The following is a 21,023-nucleotide window of genomic DNA, read 5'->3' as shown; positions in this document are numbered from 1 at the left end:
GTCATGCTGGTTTCAGCTGCTTGTGGAGTAAGGCAATGAAATTGTGCCTTTAAGTTTGCATTAGCCTGTTGTAATCTTTTCTCTGTTTCACTCCTATGCTATGTTGCATGCTTTTGTCTCTTGAAAATACTGAGAATTCCCTTCTCAGTGTTGGTTTTATCACATTGTGTGGTGTTTAACTGCCATGCACTGGAGCTCGCATTTCTGCTTATTTTTTATGTACAACCTAAGCTAATTCAAAACACACTCCAACTGAAGTAACTGGAATGAAATTATCAACACATCATTTAAGACAAATAGTATAATAAATGTCTGCCATTCATTTGAAGAGAGTGAAGTTTGGAGTGCAAAACAGATGTTTAGGGCTTTCTTCAAAAGACTTACTTATGTAAGACCTATTTTAAACTAATGGAGCTAATGTACAGTAACTTGGGTGTAATACACACAAATGGCAATTCAAATAGTTGCTGGTAATACAGTGAGAATTATTCTGTTATGGTCTGTTTGCTGAGCAGCTACTCTGGGGCACTTTTTATAGTATCAGTATAGTGAAACCTGTCTTAAGCAACCACTCAGTGACTAGTGACTTACTTCACTAAAGTGGCCATCTAATAAAAGTGAAGCATAACTGTACTCTAATTATTGATATTTTGAGGTGTTAGGATGGGAGGTTAGTTAAAGCAACTGATTTCAGTGGATAAGACAGACAGATGTCACTGTACTTAAATCTTGGTGAGAAAACATGTAATTCACTCCAGAGGGAAAAAAAATCTGTATTTTGTCAGAATTCAGTTTAGTACCTGTGACTCACTCAATTTATTTGCCAAATATGCAATTCTTAAAATTATTCTGTAGAATGAAAGCACTACTTATCTCCTACCCGATAGCATGGCATGTACCTACACATCTCTCATGCATTATTTCATTCAATATGCTTATACATAAAGGATACTATATGTGTTGCTGTGTGCTAAAGAACGTAATTTTCCATATTAATCATGGGTATTGCTGGTGCTTGTTGTGCTGTTATTGGCAGTTGTCACTTAATTTTTTTATTTTTTTTATTTTTTTGAAATTTTAGTCACTCTCCCCTCACCTGAGGTGGTGAATATAACTAAATTCCTTGGTATGTCTAGTTTCTGAGTAGCAGCCGTGTTAGTCTGTATCCGCAAAAAGAACAGGAGTACTTGTGGCACCTTAGAGACTAACAGATTTATTTAAGCATAAGCTTTCGTGGGCTACAGCCCACTTTTTCGGATGCATAGACTGGAACATATAGTGAGCGCACACACACACACCCACCATTAAAAGGTGGGAGTTGTCTTACCAACTCGGAGAGGCCAATTAAGTAAGAGGAAAAAAAACTTTTAAAGTGATAATCAAGATAGCCCAGTACAGACAGTTTCTTGATGGTGCCCTCAGAGAATTCCCCCATCCTCAAGTCTCTCTGTTAATAAGACCTCCATCTTCTAGGTGGGGAGAGGATAGGCCTTGCCCTAAACCACTCAGCACTGCTCCCTAATGTGTTAGAGGAGCTGCTTTGGTAGGTGCTCCCTTTCCTTTGCTTCCCTGGGGCTGTGTGCATTTTCCCCACAGCACTTGCATCCTTCATCTGACCAGGAAGCAAGGGTTAAATACTGTAGTTGAACCCATATCTCACACATGTCAATGCAGAATACTGGTGTTAGGCCACTGAGTTGGCCCAAACTAAAGTTATGATTATTATTATTTTTTGGTAATATCTACCCATTAGTCCCTTTACAGTTCCTACTCAAGAGAGATTTCTGTGGAATCACAGTCAAATACTTCAGGATTTGATTCTGGTTTTATGATGGAAGATGAGTTGAACTTTTTCTTCCAGAAGTCCTTAAATTTGTGCATTAAAGTAATTGCCACACAGACTTGATTTGTGAGGCAATTACTCTAAGCTGTGCACAGCAGCTGTGCACATTCAAATAGAGCTTCTCAGGCCTGCTTTAAAGTAAAAGCAGTAACCCAGGTGATGTTAGGAGAGGAGCTATATGAATCTTGTGTATTAATTAGGTCTACAGTGCGTGGGGTTTTTTTTTATTTTGAGCAGTCTCAGTAAATATGCTGTATTCTGAGTTGATATAACTTTATTTCTGAAAGTCATAAAAAATCAGTACTACCATATCTCCCTAGCCCTAGCACAAATATTTAAGAAAAAAGCTACTGGCCTTTGACCATAGTTATGCAACTTCAGGATTGCAACTTCAGGATTGCTCAACTAGCTTAGAAACACAATATTTTGATATATAAAGAACACAGTGCACTTTAAAAGACCAGAATTATTTAAACAGAGACAAAGGGGATGAAAGGGGGACCTTACAAGAGTAAATATTTGTGGAGGTAAAAAACAAATAAGGAAAAGATTCCTCTCAGTCTTCAAAACCAATTGCTCATATGCCTCTCAAACCAGTTACTTCAGCCTCCTTGGTTTTGCTGCATGTTGGGGTGAAATCATAAAGGATTGAAACTAATGGACTGATTCCTGGTGTCACTAATTTGTTAAACTTTCTTTGTTTTCTTTCCTGCTGTCTGCTTGGCTGTGATCTTCACCCACAGGTGTCTGTTGACTTCCAAAGGTTACTAATGTTTTAGCTGTTACTCTAAAACTGAGCTATCTAAGCTTCACTTACAGTTGTTTCCTTGACTGTACTGCCACTTGTTGCTGCTTCTGCTCTTACCTTCTTCAGAGAACCAAGTTTCTCTGAATCCAAAGGACAGAATTTTTTTAAACTATCCACTATGAAACTTAAACTAGACGTACGTGCCATTTTCTTGCTTCCTGTGTACTTCTTAATATCTGTGTACAGTGCCCTTGTATTTATTCCATGGTATTTTCTTACCAATGCTAAGAAGAAAAAGGCTATGGCAAAACGCTTAAAAGCTAAACCCATCTCGGACAAGCCTGGAAGTCCGTACCGTTCTGTTACTCATCTTGAGTCACTAGCAACCATAGACATTCCCGGAGCAGACACTTTGGACAAGTTGTTTGGCCATGCTGTAGCAAAGTTTGGGAAGAAGGACTGCCTTGGGACCAGAGAAATATTGAGTGAAGAGAATGAAATGCAACCCAATGGAAAAGTATTTAAAAAGGTAATCTTAAAGTTTTTTGAATTCTTGAAGTCTGTAATATGGAAAACTTTGTCTTAACAATAAAATATTTATTGCAGGCCACCTTTACATTCTTTACAATTTACATTTTATGGTGTAAAGCTGGATATTTAACTAGCTCAAGAAAGGAAGCGATAATACATGCTGTTAGTATTTTTCTTCAGCAAAAAAATTGAGTAACGTTGAATTTGCTAGTATGTTTTCCACACCAGCTCACAGAATAGGTGCAAACATGTACACTAATAGCTTAATGTCATTATCACAAAACTGTTCTATTTTTATTTTATTTTTTTTACCAGTTAATCCTAGGAAACTATAGATGGTTAAACTATGAAGAAGTTAACCAGAGAGTGGATCATTTAGGGAGAGGACTAGCTGCACAAGGACTACAGCCAAAAAGTACCATTGCCATATTCTGTGAGACCCGAGCGGAGTGGATGATTGCAGCACAAACCTGCTTCAAATACAACTTTCCTCGTGAGTGTTAAAGTTGCATTTGCATTAACTATATTTCTAGAAAAATCTCTTCACAGTCAGTTCAGTTCTTCATGTCTAGTACATCTGCATATTTCTGGGATAGCATTTGTTTAAAAAAATTCTGGAAGAAAGTGAAATGTCCTAATTTGTGTTCAGCTTTCTAATAAACTATATGCTATGCATAGCAGGGATCCCCAAAATTAGCAAGCAGCTGTAGCCAGACTAATTTGTTCTGCTTATTATAGAAGTATTTTTAGAATTCAGAACTGACTCACTTTTTGGGGGCAGGAAAGAGCAATGAATGTGGACCCTTTGACTTGTTTATCAAATCTGCATGGCTAACTAATTTTGCTCATAACTGAAACATGCAGCAATGCTATTTCATTAATTGCTTCTGCCACTTGACATGTGAGGGGAGAGACTGGATGTTGGGTGGAATAGAGAAATGTTATGGTAGCTGAAATATGCAAACCAGCTTCTGAGGATTCTTGTGACCTGTTTAAAACCTCCACCTTACTTTAATCAATGTACAAGACAAAGTACATTTGAAAGAAAAATGGCACAGTCCTGAGTATATTAATACACCAAAAACTTCATTATGAAGCAGTTAGGGCTGTTACACACCCACAAGTGCACATTTTACCGTTATTGCTTCTATCCAACACAAACTGTGCACCACAATTTGAATTCTGCCCCCCTTTCATTTTTCTGCATTCACTGAATCTCTCTTCCCCAAACACTATTTGTTGTGAATATTTGGTACAATAGTTGGTTGTGTGGGGAAAGGGTGATTTGGCAAGGAAGGTTTGCTGGAGGGCTATTAAAGGGGATGATGGACTGCTGCCACCCACAGGGAAACATAATTAAGATTGTAGTGTGTGGTCTGTGGAGTACAGTAGCTGTGATAATAGTAAGATGTGTGCATGTGGTGGTGGATATGTAGTGGTAAGTGGCTTAACTTTTTTCATTTTCTTGCTTTTTGTAGTTTTTGTCAGGTAGATGTATATGTAGTAATCCTAATTACTTCATAACAAGATTTTTGAGTATTACTTCCCTATTTTAATGTTTTATTGGATGTGATGCCTTACACTGAACACCTGTTCTCCTGGAGAATTAATTAGTAAATGTGAAATCCAGTCTAGCTCTTCTCTGGTATGAAGCTTTAAGAATGGTTTATAGAAGCAGAAAAATAGAGGAGAGCCTCAGGACTCAGCTCTCCCAAAGTCTTTTCCGCCCTCTGTGTGAAACTGGAAAGAACACAGATTTGTTTTTAGTTGTTTATCATGCGATCTAATGACTGAAATTACACTTTCCTCTTTCCATACAACTATTAGCATTACCATAAACTCCTTGCTTCATAAAATTCCATCATGAAAAAACTAAAAGCTGCTTTTATTCCTCAGTGGAAAAGGATTGCAGATGAAAAGTACTCCTTCCCCTGTCTCTCTCTCTCTCTCTTCCCCAACCCCCCAACGCTGACTAAATTATATACATTCAAAAGCTTTTGGTTTGTATTATTCTACTCTTAAACTTTTTTATTTATAAAACAGTTGTTACTTTATATGCCACCCTTGGTGAAGAGGCAGTAACCTATGGTCTGAATGAATCTGGAGCATCATATCTAATCACCAGTGTAGAACTTCTAGAGAGTAAACTTAAGGTAAGTTGGGAACAACTTTTTTTGTCAACTGTATTTCACCGTAATCTTATAATATACATTACTGTAAGTACTAAATTTCCTCTTTGTTCAACAGACTGCATTGTCAGAAATCCCCTGTCTCAAACATATCATTTATGTGGATAAGAAGACTATCAATAAATCTGAATACCCTGAAGGACTAGAGATTCATAGTATGCAGACAGTAGAAGAATTAGGAGCCAAACCAGAAAATTGTAAGTGAACCAAATCAGGATTACCCAAGCAGTCCAGTAAGTGACTGAACTTGATTTGGAGGGATATGTAGCGGAGGAGAAGTATGTCCATTTAACCTAAAAAGGATCTGACATTTACTGTAGAAAAATTACCAGTCCACCTCAATATTTTTTTAAAAAGTAGAAAAGTAAAAGTAACATATTTTTGAGTCTTTTATCTTAATGTTACATTGTCCCAAATGGACTTCGTTTCAGATATTCCTTTATTCAGTTTAATTTTAGAATGTGACTGGCATGGTTTGACTAAGCTCACTTTTTTCTAAAATAAGGGAAGGTCGTATAGAATTAAGGTCAGGCTTGGCTATTTTTGTTTTGTTTTAATTAACATTTTAAAAACTCCATCACTTTTTTTTCTTCTCTTTCCTGATGACCGGGATGAGCATTTGTTTTAGAAAAGTCTTTCTGACCAATTTTGTAGCTAGAAGACCCCTAAGGCCAGGGGGATAAGCACTGGATTCCTCCCTCCTCCAGTCACTGAGAACTATAATTGGTTGGCTGGAGTGAGAAACCAGGTTCCATAAGGAGGAAGTGAGCAATTATGAGGATTTGCTTCCTGCCACCCAGGTCTACCGTCTCTGCCGGCCAGCTCCTCTGTGCTACTGGAAAGGAGAAGATGTGAGCAGTTAAAGGAGTTGGTTGGCAGGAACTGGAGGCTTATGCAAGGAAGTACACATTCAGTAGAGCTGCTTACTCTGTGGTAAGCTGCTGATTTCTTGAACTTGTTGCCAGCCCAAAGGAATAGAGGTAGTTTTTTTGTTTGTTTGTTTTTTTTTTTTTTTTTTGAGAACTCCCCTAAATGTCCTCCCACTCCCACCTTTGCTCCCCTTTCTGCTGCAAAGTCATCAGCCTGAGGGGGATTTCACCATAATCAGGACAAAAGAGAATAAATGTCAAGGCAGCAAACTGAGTTAAAACAAGTTTAGTTTATTTTCATAAGTTTATTAGCTTAATATATACTGGCTTCTGGGTCTGTTAAACTCACTTTTCCACCAAGTGTGAGATTTTTCAAGGCATCCTGACTTCAAAATATTTAAAAAAACAAAACCCACAAACCATGTGTTTTAGCCTTTACAGCCTGGCTTTAGAGCTGTTACTAATAGAAAACTTGGTATGAGTTTGTCCCTCATCACTCCAAAGTATGAGCCTCTTCTGCACTTCTCCCAGGCTTTATTTTAAAGGGTTTGACTAGAACTTCATTAGGTTTAATCACTGAAACTCTGCAATGACATTACACTTCTAGCCAAATCTATCTCCAACTTAACCTATTGCCTTGATTTGAATCTGCTGGTGCTTGTTGTCCCTAACAGGATCTGCCACTTTTTTCTTTTTCCTGGTCTGCTTACCAATAGATCATCACTAACTTTGTTTGTCAGTCTCTTATGAAGACCAGTTAACTTAGTTTACTCTTTCTGGAGCTTCGATTTCATCTCTTAGTTTGTCCAAGAAGTAATCACTTCCTGCTAAAGTCCATGTGAATGATTTTTTTCCCTCCCCCTTTGTACCTTTTGTAGCAGACATCCTTCCAAGCAAACCTGTTCCCACAGACCTGGCTTTAGTAATGTATACTAGTGGATCTACTGGGAGACCTAAAGGAGTGATGATGATGCATAAGAACTTGATAGCTGGAATGACAGGCCAGTGTGAGAGAATACCTGGACTAGGGTAAGAAATGCTCAGTTGCTCCATGTATGTATAAAATATCATTTTGTTTTATTTAATTGGAATAAATGTTCCTGGATTCTAGAAAACCTATCACTTGTATAATTTTGAGATTCCTGGTGACTGTTTCTTTTAAAAATATGAACTTCAGCAAATTGTTTTTTATCCACTAATCTTACTTCATATATGAAGTGATATTTCTGGAATCACTTTGAATTTATCATGCTCTTGGACACAACCGTAAGAGTGTCTCTAGCTCTTTAGTCCTGTTATGATGTTTCTACAACTAAATGAGATTAAAAAAGATAGAAGACAGTATGACTTCTTTAGTTATGTCTCCTCCTGAGATGTACTTTCAAGATATCCATCATAACTGATCACTATGGGGAGAGTCTGATCATATCTTTTTGCACAGGGTATCAGTCTGTAGATTATTATTGGTTCCCTGTTCTTATCAGCATTCCTGAGAAAGTGGAATGCAGAGGCTGGTGGTTTCTAAGCAGAAATTTTTGAGCAGATCAGATAACTTCAAGGAATCTGTCAAAGGCCTGCCTATTCCGGGGGTCTGATGAGACCAGGCCCGTATAGATCCTTCTACATGTGCTATACACAATCTGCTTAAACACCTTGCTCACTTCAAGCTGGTTTAAAAGACCACTTTCATTTGGCAGCTAATTTGGTCTTTCATTTTTAAAATTATTTTTATTAAGCTTATATATTGAGATAAAATAGGCAATAAAATGAACAGAGAAATATATTAAGTTTTGGCTATTCAGTAACCAAGTAACTTTCATGAGGGTTCTTCAGTGTGTTGAAGGATAAATTGGTATCCCTGCACCCCCTTCTCAGCAAGTTCGTGAGGGGAATGACACCTTTGAAATGACCCACATACAAGAAACCTCTTCATTGTGGGATATTTATGTGGTTCTGTGCTGAAAGTTCTCTAGCTCTCAACTCAAGGTCACAGAATGAATGAGCTTCAGGCTTTAGTGACTGATCCACCTTCTACTAAAATCTTTTAAAATGAGGTGCTGCTATTAAGTTTTTTTTGGGGGGCGTGGAAGGGGAAGGAGAGGAGGGATTTGAAGGTGGAGGGGCTTTGATTATCAGGCTTCAAATAGAAGCTAGGTTCAGCTTTAACTCTGTAACTGGGATAAGAGACCTGCCACTGGAAAGGAAAAGGCAGTTGGAGCAGCACTAAGGACCTCCCGTGTTTCACTGCAAGAAGACTCCCTCTGCTAGAATCAGTGGGTGAAATCCTGCCCTTGTTGAAGTTTGTGATAAAATTCCCATCAACTGCAATAGGACTTTCAAACGTTGAGCTTAGAGAATTCCCAGTGTGGTTACCGCATACAGGAGAATAGACTCCAGTAGTGAACTGTTATGATGTAGACTTTTGGAAAACTAGTAATTCTGTCTTTTTGTTCTTGAATATACAATCCTCTGTTGCACTAGATAAAATATTTTCAGCGCGCTCACTCTTGGATCCCCAAGTTAATTAAATAATCCTTGCTTTGCTAGACCCAAGGACACTTACGTTGGCTACTTGCCTCTGGCTCATGTATTAGAATTGACAGCAGAAATGTCCTGCGTTACCTATGGCTGCAGGATTGGATACTCCTCTCCACTCACTCTATCGGACCAGGTGAGGGGAAACTTTCAGCACAGTGGTTAAGCAAAATCTTGGTGGTTGTACTTCTTTATTTTTCTTGGTCAGTCATTTGTCTTGCAAAAATATGATATACAATGCAGTTAATGTCAAAAGCAGTAGTACCTTCTGAAAACGTAACCACAAACAAAACTAAGCTCCTGGTGAAACTGTACAATAGACCACATAACATGCATTTCTATCTAAATTTTGAGCTTTCGTCATCTTTAGGTAAAGTCAGAATTATCTGTAAATTAAAAGAAAAGCAAATGACTGCACGTAAGTTTTTCTTTCTGCCTCAGTAGTTTCAGGATTACCCATTGTCACAACAGGTATCAAAAGACTAACTGCACTTGATTTTTGCTATAGCTGGCTATAAGTGTTAAATGTTCTTTTAGTTCTATGATTTCAAAAAAAATGATTTAACCATTGGATAATACACATAAAAGAAAATTAGTTTGTCTAAAAGCTCTGCTGAGCCTGCCCTGCCTGGCCAATAATTGCTTTGTAAATCACTAGTTTGTCCCTTTAGTCAGCTTTTGGTTCTCTTTTGCTTGCCTAATAGTTGTCAACGAGGTGAAACCCAAAACAGAAAATCCTCCATTAGCTGACTGAAGGGGCAGAGGTACTTGGCTGGAAATGGGTAAATGATTAATGAAAGGCTGCAATATGTATCTGCAGCCTCCAAGTGTAAATAACTGAGAACACCATAAACATGCTGAAGAATGTAATAAAGTAGAAGAGAAAATGAATACAAGTTTGTTATGCAAACTAGCCAGCAGATGCACAGCTTGGAAACACTGAGGCACCAAGAAAACAACAAATCAATGTCAGATGGATTTGTAGGGATCATCATAACTTGGTTCCAATTGAAAATCACCCCCTTGAAGTCACACCATACAAAAAAAAAATACTAGAAGGATGAATAAAGAAAGCAAAAATGATACATATAACGTGGCTTGTTCTAGCAAGCTTTGATTTCAGCAGATATATTTGGCATGAGATGAGGCTGACAATATACCTTTCTGCTCCACCCCACTGAGAAAATAATAATCTGGGGAAGGAGGGGGAGAACTTCAGAAACCGCACATTAGGTTTTCTCCCCTAACCAGTCACCAGTTTCTCAGTTTAACGTCTTCACGTTTTGTCTTTATTTCAGTCAAGTAAAATTAAGAAGGGAAGCAAAGGAGACTGTACTGTACTGAAGCCCACACTCATAGCGGCTGTGCCTGTAAGTATGAGAAGGTAGAGGACATGATTAAGGCTACGTTTTAGTCATGGGTATTTTTAGTAAAAGTCATGGACAGGTCACTGGCAGTAAACAAAAATTCACGGCCCGTGACCTGTCCATGACTTGTACTATATACCCCTAACTAAAACTTGGGCCAGGAGGCTGTGGGTGCTATGGGGGGAGGGGGGTGGCAGTGCATGGCCTGGGACCCCACTGGTGCTGGAGAGGGGTTCGAGGGGCTGGCAGCCTGGAGGGGAACTGCAGCCAATGGGGGCTCTGGGGGTGGTGCATGCAAGCATAGACTGTGTGCAGAGCCCCTGGCCCCTCCACCTAAGAGCTACAGGGACATGCCAGCCGCTTCCGGGGGAGCTCCCTCTTCTCCCCCTTCCCCCCCCCCCCCCCCGCCCGAGACAAGTGCCACCCCGCAACCCAACCCCCTGACCCAGCCCTGAGCCCCCTCCCACACCCAAACTGCTGCTGCTGTTTGGGCAGCCCCTGAGCCAGCCACACCATCCCCTGCAGAAGTCACAGAGATTATGGAGAGTCACAGAATCTGTGACCTCCATGACAGACACGCAGACTTAGACATTAGCAAGGACATTTTTATTTTTCCATATATTCAGTCCAGCAACATCACTAGATGGCTAACAACATTGATGTGAAAAGTGTTTAAAAAAAGTCTAAGGTTTAAGATGCAGCTTGTAGAAGTGAGTCAGTGGTACTGTTAACTATTGGAACACTTCTAAATGGCTCAGAGGTAATTTGGTTACTTGCCCAGGACTGATTATACAAGGCCAGATTGCCATATTAAAATGTTTTATTATGTGAGCCTTTTTCTTTTTCCTAGGCAATCACCTTCATAACTTAAGAGGTTTATGAGGTGGGATGGATGAGGAAAGGAAAAAAATGTGACCTTGTCCTTCATTTCCATTACCCATTTCCACACATTATTCTACCACCTTGAATAGTCCTGAGATGGAATAGAATATAAATTCATTAAATAGATGACATATTAAGGGAAAATGTTAAGTATTATACAACAATTTGGCAGAGACTGCATAGCTAAAGTGAAATCATCCATTTAAAATGAACAGTACTTTTCTGGTTTTGTTTTTTAGTTAGTTTGATGCATGTTTTCAATCAGAAGTAGTAATACTTTGTCCCCTTTTCAATCTTCGCTGTAGGAAATAATGGACCGAATTTATAAGAATGTCATGAGTAAAGTCCAAGAGATGAACTATATTCAGAGAACTCTGTTCAAGATAGGCTATGACTATAAACTGGAACAGATCAAAAGGGGGTATGATGCACCTCTGTGTAATATGTAAGTACAGTTAAAGGTTCAAATATCTTCCAATGTATATAATTTATCAGATATTAAGGGGTGACTTGATCACAGTCTATAAGCAATTCTCCTTGTGTAGATAATCTGGTACTTAGAGGACTCCAGGCTAACAAAGGCATAACAAGATCCACTGACTAAGTCTAATTCAGAAAAGTTCAGACTGAAAATAAGATGAAAGTCTAACAGTGAGGGCCACTAATCATTGAAACACATTACCCAGGAATGTGGTAAATTTTCCATCTCTTGGATTTTTTTAAAACAAGACTGGATGTCTTTCTAAAAGAAATGCTCTATTTCAGCTACAAGATACTGGGCTAGATGCAGGAGTTACTGCGTAAAATTCTATGGCTTGGGTAATACTTGACAGACTACATCATCATGATGGTCCCTTTGGGCCGTTAAAATCTGTGAATCTTATTACTTGTTAGATATGTCACAGCTAAATAGGTAAGGAGGGGTATTAGAGTCTCTAGCCTTTCCTGCAAAGGAGCAGAACAAGTGATATTTTATATATGGTTTCTTTTACCTCAAGACTGCTGTTTAAAAAGGTAAAAGCATTGCTAGGAGGAAATGTGCGTATGATGCTTTCTGGAGGAGCACCCCTTTCGCCTCAGACACAAAGGTTCATGAACATCTGTTTCTGCTGTCCAGTTGGCCAGGGTTATGGATTAACAGAAACCTGTGGAGCTGGAACAATTACTGAAGGTATGTTAACATACTCTTGGAAATATGCATGTTTAATGTAGACGTGTGAATTCTTTAATTTTAAAGTACAGTTGAAAACATTTGTAGCTCTTAACTTGTAGAGAATAACTTGAATTAATAGCTACCTTCCTATTCCAGCTCTGTGTTTACATTTCAATATTGTCAGATTAAAAAAAAAAACCTTTGGCCACCATCTTACTGTTCCTTTCTAACTTCCCCTAGTTTCTGACTATAGCACTGGCAGAGTTGGGGCACCTCTTATTTGCTGTGAGATTAAATTGAGAGACTGGAAAGAAGGTGAGAACTTTTTTTTTTTTTTTTTTTTTTTTCTTTCAGCACATTCTACTTAATTCTTTCAGTGAATCTGGCTGCTAGTTTCAAGCTACAGGTAAAACATGAATATGAACCATTCTTGTCAAAATGTTTAGCTGGAGTTCAAACCTGAAGATACACAGCAAACAGATAGTGATGACAAACTGCAGAGCTACCAAGCCTTTCAGATTCATGCAAATACATTTACACATATTATGCAATAGTGATAGAGTATAATATTTTGATCTCCAAGTAACTAGTTTTACTGTTACCTAGCCTGTTTTCCTGCTGTCCACATAATCAACTGTCGATGTTGATGTAATTGAGTATTAACATTTTGTGATCTCTTGATAAATGGATAATCACTTTATATTTTTCTGTTTTATTTTGTGTGTGGATTCTTCAATATTTGCCTGGGAGAGGAATGTATATTGTATCATTCTGACTTGAAAACAGTTTTACTTATCTGACTTTCAGGGGGCTACACTTGCAGAGACAAGCCTAATCCTAGAGGAGAAATTATAATAGGTGGACCTAATGTCTCTATGGGATACTTTAAAAATGAAGAAAAGACAGAGGATTTCTCCGTGGATGAAAATGGCCAGAGATGGTTTTGTACTGGAGATATTGGAGAATTTCATCCTGATGGGTGTCTGCAGATCATAGGTTGGGAGCTTACGCTTTTTGCTAATTTAAATGCCAGTTAAGCAAGAGCATAACCTCACACATGTGAATCATTGAAGCCAGTAGGACTACTCATGCTTAAAGCTACACACTTCAGTAATTTGCTTAATCATGGTGTTAAAACATATTCTCAAAACTTAGTGATTGTGCGAAGCCCTGAAACTGATGCTGTTGTCTGTAATCTCATTTACTGTCTCTACTTAGCCTTCACTTTGAAAATTCCCACTTTGTTTTTATGTATTAATGGCTAAAGTTTAGATTCTCAGTGACTTTTAATGTTAGTTGCAAGTCTGAAAATTACTCCTTAAGGGTATTTTTTAAAATGGACATTTCCTTAAAAATTAAACGCTAACCGCTTCTAGGTGATTTGTTTGGCATTCCTTCTCTTGTATTTTTTTTTTAGTCTTTTGCATGGTATTCCATTAAAATTAAATAAGCATTTAAAATGTGGTACTTAAATTATTTTAACTGAGTATATACAAGTGGAGGAATTTAAACTCCTTTAAAGCAGCATGCCTTTCTAACTGTTCCTAGATCGAAAAAAAGATTTGGTGAAGTTGCAAGCAGGAGAATATGTATCTCTGGGTAAAGTAGAGGCAGCACTGAAGAACTGTCCGCTTATTGACAATATCTGTGCTTATGCCAAAAGGTAAGAGTTACGTTAATATTCTCTCTTCACCTCAAACTCAGTTGGGGGCATTCTTATATTTAATGCTTGATTTACCTATGGTATTCAAAAATCCTTTGTCTGAAATGCAGATTGTAGGCCTAATTCTCCAGAACACTAAGGCCCTCTACAGCACTAAAAGAGTAAAGGGGATGGAAATACCCCTGAGGCTGCTTCCCCCCCACTGTGCAGAGGGTCCCCAGATTAGTGCAGATCTGGCATAAGAGTTCTATCCTGGCCCTGTTCCCAGCAAGCCTTGTAGGGAGTAGGAGGGAGGGGTGTGGTCAGTGTGCACTATGCTACAGCTGTCTTCTGCGTACACAGGCCTTTCGAGAACAATGGGAAGCAATGTGTAAATTAGCAGAGTGCTGAGGCCAAACAGGTTCCCAGCTGCACCAGAATAGGGGAAGTGCAGGATCAGCTTAAAGCTCCCTTGATGTGTGTATGTTTCCCACCACAACTCCCCTCATTACTGCCCATGGGTGGCATGTGAACCACCAGCTGGGGGAGGCTGGTCTCCCCTTCCCTCCCCTCCCCCCACCGTGGCCATGGACCCAGTCCCACGGCTAGTTCCCCCAGCCCCAAAGGAGCACCAGGAGGGTGGGCAGCGTGCGGCCCCAGCCTGGGAGGACGGGCGGTTGCAGCCTCCCCAGCTCTGGAGCACAGGAAGGCGGGCGGCGCGCAACCTAAGCCTCCCTAGCCGGAGCACTAGAGGGACTGGAGCTGCATGCAGGGAGCACTCGCTGCAGGGGGTGGGACCATGGCTGGCTGTTTGGGGAGGCACAGCCTCCCCCAGCCTATGCGACCCGCCGCCTATGTTCCTGCCCCCAATGCAGGGGCAGGGAAACTGAAAATACCAGCCTTCATAATCTAATGTTTATAGACGGTTTTGGCCTTCAGTCCAAATGCTACAGTGGTGTTTATCTTGACACTTTAAAGCCTGATCCAAAGCATTTTCCGTGGGCTTTGGAAAAGTCCCCCACCTTCCCTTAGGAGTAGATGGTGAGACTTTACTTGCACTCACTTGCTGGATACTGAATTTAGTAGAGACTATAACTTCTCTCAAGATCTAAATATGAGACTAATTGAATCCAGTCACTTTTTTAAAAAACTTCATGATAAAGGTTGAATAGTGTGGAGGGGGGAGGAGAGGAAGAAATTAGCTATATAAAGCACTGGGGAATATTTACTTAGACTCAAGTAATTGTTGACAATCTGAAATTCTTCTTACTTGCCTGGTTTTTTTCCTTGTCCTCTCATCCTGTTTTAGTGATCAGTCTTATGTGATCAGTTTTGTGGTTCCTAACCAGAAGAAGCTGACTGTATTAGCTGAACAGAAAGGTGTCCAGGGAACTTGGGTGGAAATCTGTAACAATCCTATCATGGAAGCTGAGATATTGAAAGAGATTAAAGAGGTGGCAGATAAGAGTGAGTATAACTGAATTGTTTTGTACACTGTACTAAGCCAATTTCACATGAAGCTGAAAAGAGGCAGCAAAACATCTGTAGATATAGTCCTCTTGCCCATGTTTTCTAACTTGCTGGGAAATCTGTGGAACATGTTACCTCTGGATGTAGTTGGTAAGATTTAACTCTATTCAAAATTCTCTGAATATGAGTAGAGGAGCACACTTTCAGGCAATTTTCTTGTTCCTAAAGCAGGACACTATGAATCCAGTCCAGTAAGTGTTACATGCATGATACAGTTGGTTTTAAAACGTTCTGCTAATCCTTGTTGTAGTGCTTTGAATGAATGTCCAAAAGTTGGTCTGGCTGCTCTCTAACATAGCCTATGAGGCCAAAGAAATGTAGGGCGAATTTTCAAGGAACAAGGAAAATTAATTGAGACTTTATGGCCAAACAGGAAACACTAAAGATGGTATTGGGTTTTGTCTCAATTTCACTTATTTTGGCAATAACCGTACTAATAGAGTACACATTAAACACTTTTTCATCACTTATTCCCACAAGATGAGAATCAGCCTATTTTAATCAGGACAATAGGTTAAATAACATTTACAATACAATTCTAAGAGGATGGTAGGCAGTGTAAGTTTTTTTTGTTTTGTTTTGCATGAGTTTTGTTAAATGTCCATGTGTCCCATTGAACTGGTGAAAAACTTAACTCTATATTATTGTGTTACATGTAAATCATAAAATGTTTTCCACATAACTTTTTTTTTATTCTTGTTTCTCTAAGAGTTCGGCTTATAGAAAAAAATCCTTGACGGCACCAATGTTTTTAGCTAGAACTAAGGCCAAGATTTTTCCTTTGGCCTTCGTTCCAAGGGAACATTAAACTAATCATCTTGGAATTAGTTTTTAGCAGAACATTTTGTAGTTCAATCGCAAAAAGGCATATATCTAAATGAAAACAAAACTATATTGCAATAACAGTCTAAAGCTATAAAGTTAGGTCATACAGCAGGAGCTTTGTGGCCACTGATTCTAATAATTGTACAGTTACTGCCATCTACTGGTTGTATTGTGATAGCCTGTTTTGGAAATTCAGTTTCTAATTGGGCATGGTGGTTTTATTTTATTTTCATTTTACTCTGTTTTGCTGAAGTATTAACATTACAAAGTCAATATCCTTATTTATTGTTATTATGGTTAATTATGATAGTGCCTAAGGGTTACCTGAGATTGGAGCCCTATTATGCTAGGCCCTGTATAAACACAGAATAAGACAATCCCTACTCTGAAGAATACGTAATCTAAAAATGTTAATGACTTTCAGCATTTCCATTGATAATTCATTTTCAAGGATTCATAATTTGGCCACTGTTGGCTGCAAGGAAGGATTTCTCATTTGAAGGAACTGACTTTTTTTTAAGGGCCATGAGGACTTTAAATGACACTAACAAAAGTAAGGAAATGCTTGCTCACTTTGGAACTCTTCTGATTTTACAACTTCATTTCTAAGAATAAAACTTACCCCATTTAGTGTATGCTGGAACAGACTTTTTTGGCAATTTGTTTTTCCACCCCCCCCAAGAATATTTTTAAAAGACACAGAAAACCAACAGATGAATTAGCATAGTTATCCATGCACTGTACATTGGAAACAAGTATGTCCCCTAAACATGTTTTGAAAATCTGACCCCTCTGCATGTTATGACTAAAGTGTGCATGCAGTGTTGTCCATAACGCGAGAGTGCACACGTGTATATGCACGCATCCCTAGCTTATACTGTAGTTGGATTTGTGTGCGCACATGCTTTTAAAAGTTGTCAACTGTGTTCTACTAAAATTATTCTACAAAACTGCACAGTAAAAAATATATGTATAAAACTTGGGTGGATCATCATATCCTATCGCATGGAATGAGTACAATCAGTTTCATCCTTCAATTGCTGCTGTGAATAATAGTAATCATGGTCCTGATCATTTAATCCTTGCTCACAGCTAACTTCCTAGTGCATGCTACAGCCACGTTTTTTTTTTTTTTTTATACCTGATTGTGCCTATAATACAATCTCTTTTGAGGTAGGGACTCATTTGTTTTGCACTTTTCATTTAGCGTGAAACTTTATTACTGCTTTGAGATTTTATTCTGTGATCCTCATTTGTTTGGCACTTTTTTTTATTTACAGTGCCAATCCACTGGAGCTGTACAAAAGATAAATGCTATGGCATGTGTTACTAGAATACCTGGATGTAATAGCAAATACTAAGTATTACAACCATAAGTTTGCATTTTCTTTCTTCAGTGAGTCGCTTCCGTGACTGTATTGATATGAAGCTATTCCACTATATAGTACAGCAGACTACTGAATGTCTTATTCCTGTTCATGAAGTTGCATAAATCAGTGTTTTATCTGTGAATGTAATCATAAATGTGTTTTGTTTTTATTGCCCCTGCAGTGAAATTAGAGAGATTTGAAATACCAATCAAAGTACGGTTAAGCCCTGAACCATGGACCCCAGAGACTGGTCTAGTAACTGATGCTTTCAAATTGAAAAGGAAGGAATTAAAGAACCATTACCTCAATGATATCGAGCGAATGTATGGAGGCAAATAAACGTCTGAGCTACATTGACTAGAAAGTTCTGCAGAAAGTTCCTTCTCATACCCTACCGGACAAACTCAAGCCTCAGAATATTGGACATCCTTGTGTACTGTAGATACCACAGGTAGTTCAGACAGAACATGAAATCAGCGAAGACCTACCTAACCTGTAACGTCCTGTGGGGAAAAACACTTGCTTATGGAACCAAACTTTCTAGCTACTAGCCGAAAACACTTACCCACTTTAAACTGTTTCATTCGATCACTTCCACCTTGGAGTTAGATGTGATCATGTGAAGCAATGTGACTTGATAACCTGATTTCCACTGCTGCTTCTATACCATATTCCAACTGCTTTCCCATCTGTTCTTCTCCAGTTCCCCATACAAATATGAAAATGAGTTAAAATGTAAATATGATAATTCCTACATCAGAGAAAGGTACTTGGAGAGGGGAAAAAATAAACACATTTAAGATTTGCACTTCTTATGCAAAAAGTGAAGATGAAGTAGGAAAACGTTAGATACAAAGCATTGCAGCTTTCGCAAAAGTATTGGTGTAATGTCTTATCTCAGGTCCTGTCCTAGATTAAATGAAAATGAATAGTTTAACTTGAACCTGATCTGTTTATCAACGTTACCTAAAAGGCCAGTACAGATGTATAAAGCTCTTTTTAGAATTTGAGTTTATGGAAGAGGGAAAGAAATCTGAGATTATTGCACTGCATTTAAGCCCAATTCTAGATTCTGCTATGGCCCCTTTGTATTCAGAAGCTATGAGCCAGCAGGGTAGCTTAAAATACCACCTCTCCCCATCCTACCCCAGTTATGTCCTGCATTGAGCTCAGGTTGACAAGATCCAAGACTTGGGCCTATTGATTATTAACACTCGTACTACAGAATTTATTCAAGGCCACAGAATTAATTACATGGCACTGAAAATGCATTACTGACAGTAGATTGAATCTTCTGCACATCCAGTTATATTATGAATCTTTTCAGTGCCTAAAAAGGAATATAAAATACTTTACTGAAATAAGAAGGGTGAACTGAAAGGCTTTTTTAAAATCAAACTAGTCAGAATTTCATTCTTCAAGAGTGTTCTATGAACAGCTTATCTCCAGTAGACTTTAAATGTTCTGAAATATTTTTTATACTTGCCACGATGTTTTTTTAATTCAAAACAGCATTTTCAACTTTGACACAAAGATTTAAAAAAAAAAAAATCCCACTGCAAGAACTGTTGCTTGTTAGTGAGGTCATCAGCTAGCATATAGAACTGAGCTCTTACAGACAAGTAAAGGCAGAACTAACATTCAGATCATTTTTTGTCTTTAAACAGCTATGAACCTTTTAAGTCAACGTTCTGTTATTGCTTTGAAATATTAGGCCCTGATCCTCCAAATGTTTAGTTATATATGTAGCACTACTCACATGAGTAAAGTTATGAGTAAAGCTAAACACATGTAAGAATTTACAGGATCAGGGCCTAAAACATTTTGTATTAACTTATTAAAAAGTATTACTGTTCACCTTTTAAATATGTCAATCAAAACAAGCCACAGTTGGAAGCCAAGCATTTCCCATATTATTCTTTTACTTACAGTTGATGAGCTTGGTCTCTAGTTAGGGATTTTTGTTCATTAAACTTGTTAAAAGAAGAGAAAACACTTGAGGTAGAACTTTGTCTTTCTGTTTGTGAAAATGTTTGTTTTAAAAACTGGAAACTGTAGAAGTGCTGAAGTGGGAAGGAGGCAAAATAATACAATAACGGTTTGCCATTGAGTGTGCAACATCCTGTACTGTTTCTTCAAAATCCTTAGTTAGCACTCTGGCCTCATGTATCTCTCTTAGATGTTACCACTTGAACCATAAATACTGTAAAAAGTGGAAGCTCTTGCGACTGTTCTACTTTAAATTTCTTTCTTAATCATTTTATATATGTTGCTTACATTTTGTACAGATGTGGCTCTCAACTGTGATATTATAACTTACTTTGATCTAAAGTATTTATAAAATAGATTTTGTCTATTCATAATATTTAAATGTTGTGTATATGATGGTAAAAAGGAAAATTATCTGATATTGTCAATTTAAAGAGTGAAGGGTTTTATATGAAACATCTTCAGTATATAGTGATTTTAAAAAACAATCAGGGCAAGATTTTCCTTCTGTGAGGTGTATGTGTGAATCCCTTTTTCCCAGCTCAACCAACTTTCAAAGTGAAAATAAATCATGGTTATGGATTGGTTAACCATAAGCTCTTGGACTGTCCTTTCCTCTGGGACCAATTTCTTTTTAAATTTTCAAGGAACTTTTTATTTATTTATTTATTTATTACATGCATAACTCCTCTAGTCAAACCACAACACTGCCAAGTGATTTTGCTAAAACCCCTTGGGGATGGGGAGCAAATCAATTTAAAGTTGGCTGCTGCTAGTTCTGCATGGACTTTCAACAGTCATTAAAGGGGACCAGAGAAAGGCCTCTTTTCCTTAAACACATACACTTGTTTATGAATACAGGAAATACTGCCCATGTCAACAGGGGCTTTTCAGATTATTAGTCTTGAAGACATGTTAGTTTTCTTTCTGTATTAAAATTATTCATTGTTAAAGAACTAAAATAGCTTTTAGACCACTTAAACACCACAAAGAAACTATAATTAAACAACTGTAAGAAATAGCTAGTTATGTGCACTTAGATCTGATGGCAAATCTTATATGCTTAAAAAAAGCAATTCATACAATGTATTTATTGGGCCTCAGTAGTTTCCCTCTATTGTACCCATATGTTTTCATTGATGGGGATCATTATTTTCAGTGTGTATGAAAGTTAAAGTAATCTTTCAAAGATGAAATACAGTTGAATTGGTTCTTGTTGTCAAAGTGTTTGAGAGACTGCATTTTTGCACAACACAATCTTAGATCAGTTTTTAGATCAATATGTAAAAGTTTCTCTAAACGGAATACAGAGAAGTGGCCCATGCGCTCATGATGGGCAGAACAGGTATCTTAAATTTCAGATAATTGCATCTTTTTACCTACATCCTTTTGATATCAAAGGAAGGGCTTGATCCTGCAAACACCTTTAGTGCTTTCAAGAGGACTATGCACAATAGTACAAACTCCACAGGTATTAAATATTTGCAGTGCATATTGTAAAAATTCTAAGAAGTGACTCATTCAGGGGGTTTGGGGATGCTCTACAGAAT

The 21,023-nt window shown here is 38.1% G+C and overlaps 1 protein-coding gene across 3 annotated transcripts in view; it reads left to right on the top strand.

The window, feature by feature from the left end:
* ACSL4 (acyl-CoA synthetase long chain family member 4) overlaps positions 1-20,103 on the top strand; it is a 50,217-nt gene extending 30,114 nt beyond the window's left edge. Inside the window, exons 3-16 of one of the 3 annotated variants that reach the window (XM_034781569.1) lie at positions 2,881-3,120; positions 3,438-3,615; positions 5,166-5,275; positions 5,370-5,508; positions 7,059-7,209; positions 8,728-8,851; positions 10,014-10,085; positions 11,270-11,409; positions 11,963-12,135; positions 12,358-12,432; positions 12,925-13,113; positions 13,666-13,780; positions 15,069-15,226; positions 17,666-20,103. In XM_034781569.1, the coding sequence (XP_034637460.1) occupies positions 2,893-3,120; positions 3,438-3,615; positions 5,166-5,275; positions 5,370-5,508; positions 7,059-7,209; positions 8,728-8,851; positions 10,014-10,085; positions 11,270-11,409; positions 11,963-12,135; positions 12,358-12,432; positions 12,925-13,113; positions 13,666-13,780; positions 15,069-15,226; positions 17,666-17,823 (2,010 nt within the window). In that variant the 5' untranslated portion in view covers positions 2,881-2,892 and the 3' untranslated portion in view covers positions 17,824-20,103. Of the gene's footprint in view, positions 1-2,156; positions 3,121-3,437; positions 3,616-5,165; positions 5,276-5,369; positions 5,509-7,058; positions 7,210-8,727; positions 8,852-10,013; positions 10,086-11,269; positions 11,410-11,962; positions 12,136-12,357; positions 12,433-12,924; positions 13,114-13,665; positions 13,781-15,068; positions 15,227-17,665 lie in introns of those variants that run through there. The other 2 variants (XM_034781570.1, XM_034781568.1) reach the window with 2 other exon arrangements.
* The last annotated feature ends 920 nt before the right edge of the window (positions 20,104-21,023 follow it).

Source organism: Trachemys scripta, chromosome 9 (genome assembly GCF_013100865.1).
Source record: "Trachemys scripta elegans isolate TJP31775 chromosome 9, CAS_Tse_1.0, whole genome shotgun sequence".
Taxonomy (NCBI): domain Eukaryota; kingdom Metazoa; phylum Chordata; order Testudines; family Emydidae; genus Trachemys; species Trachemys scripta.
This window is presented reverse-complemented; position numbering and strand designations above follow the sequence as displayed.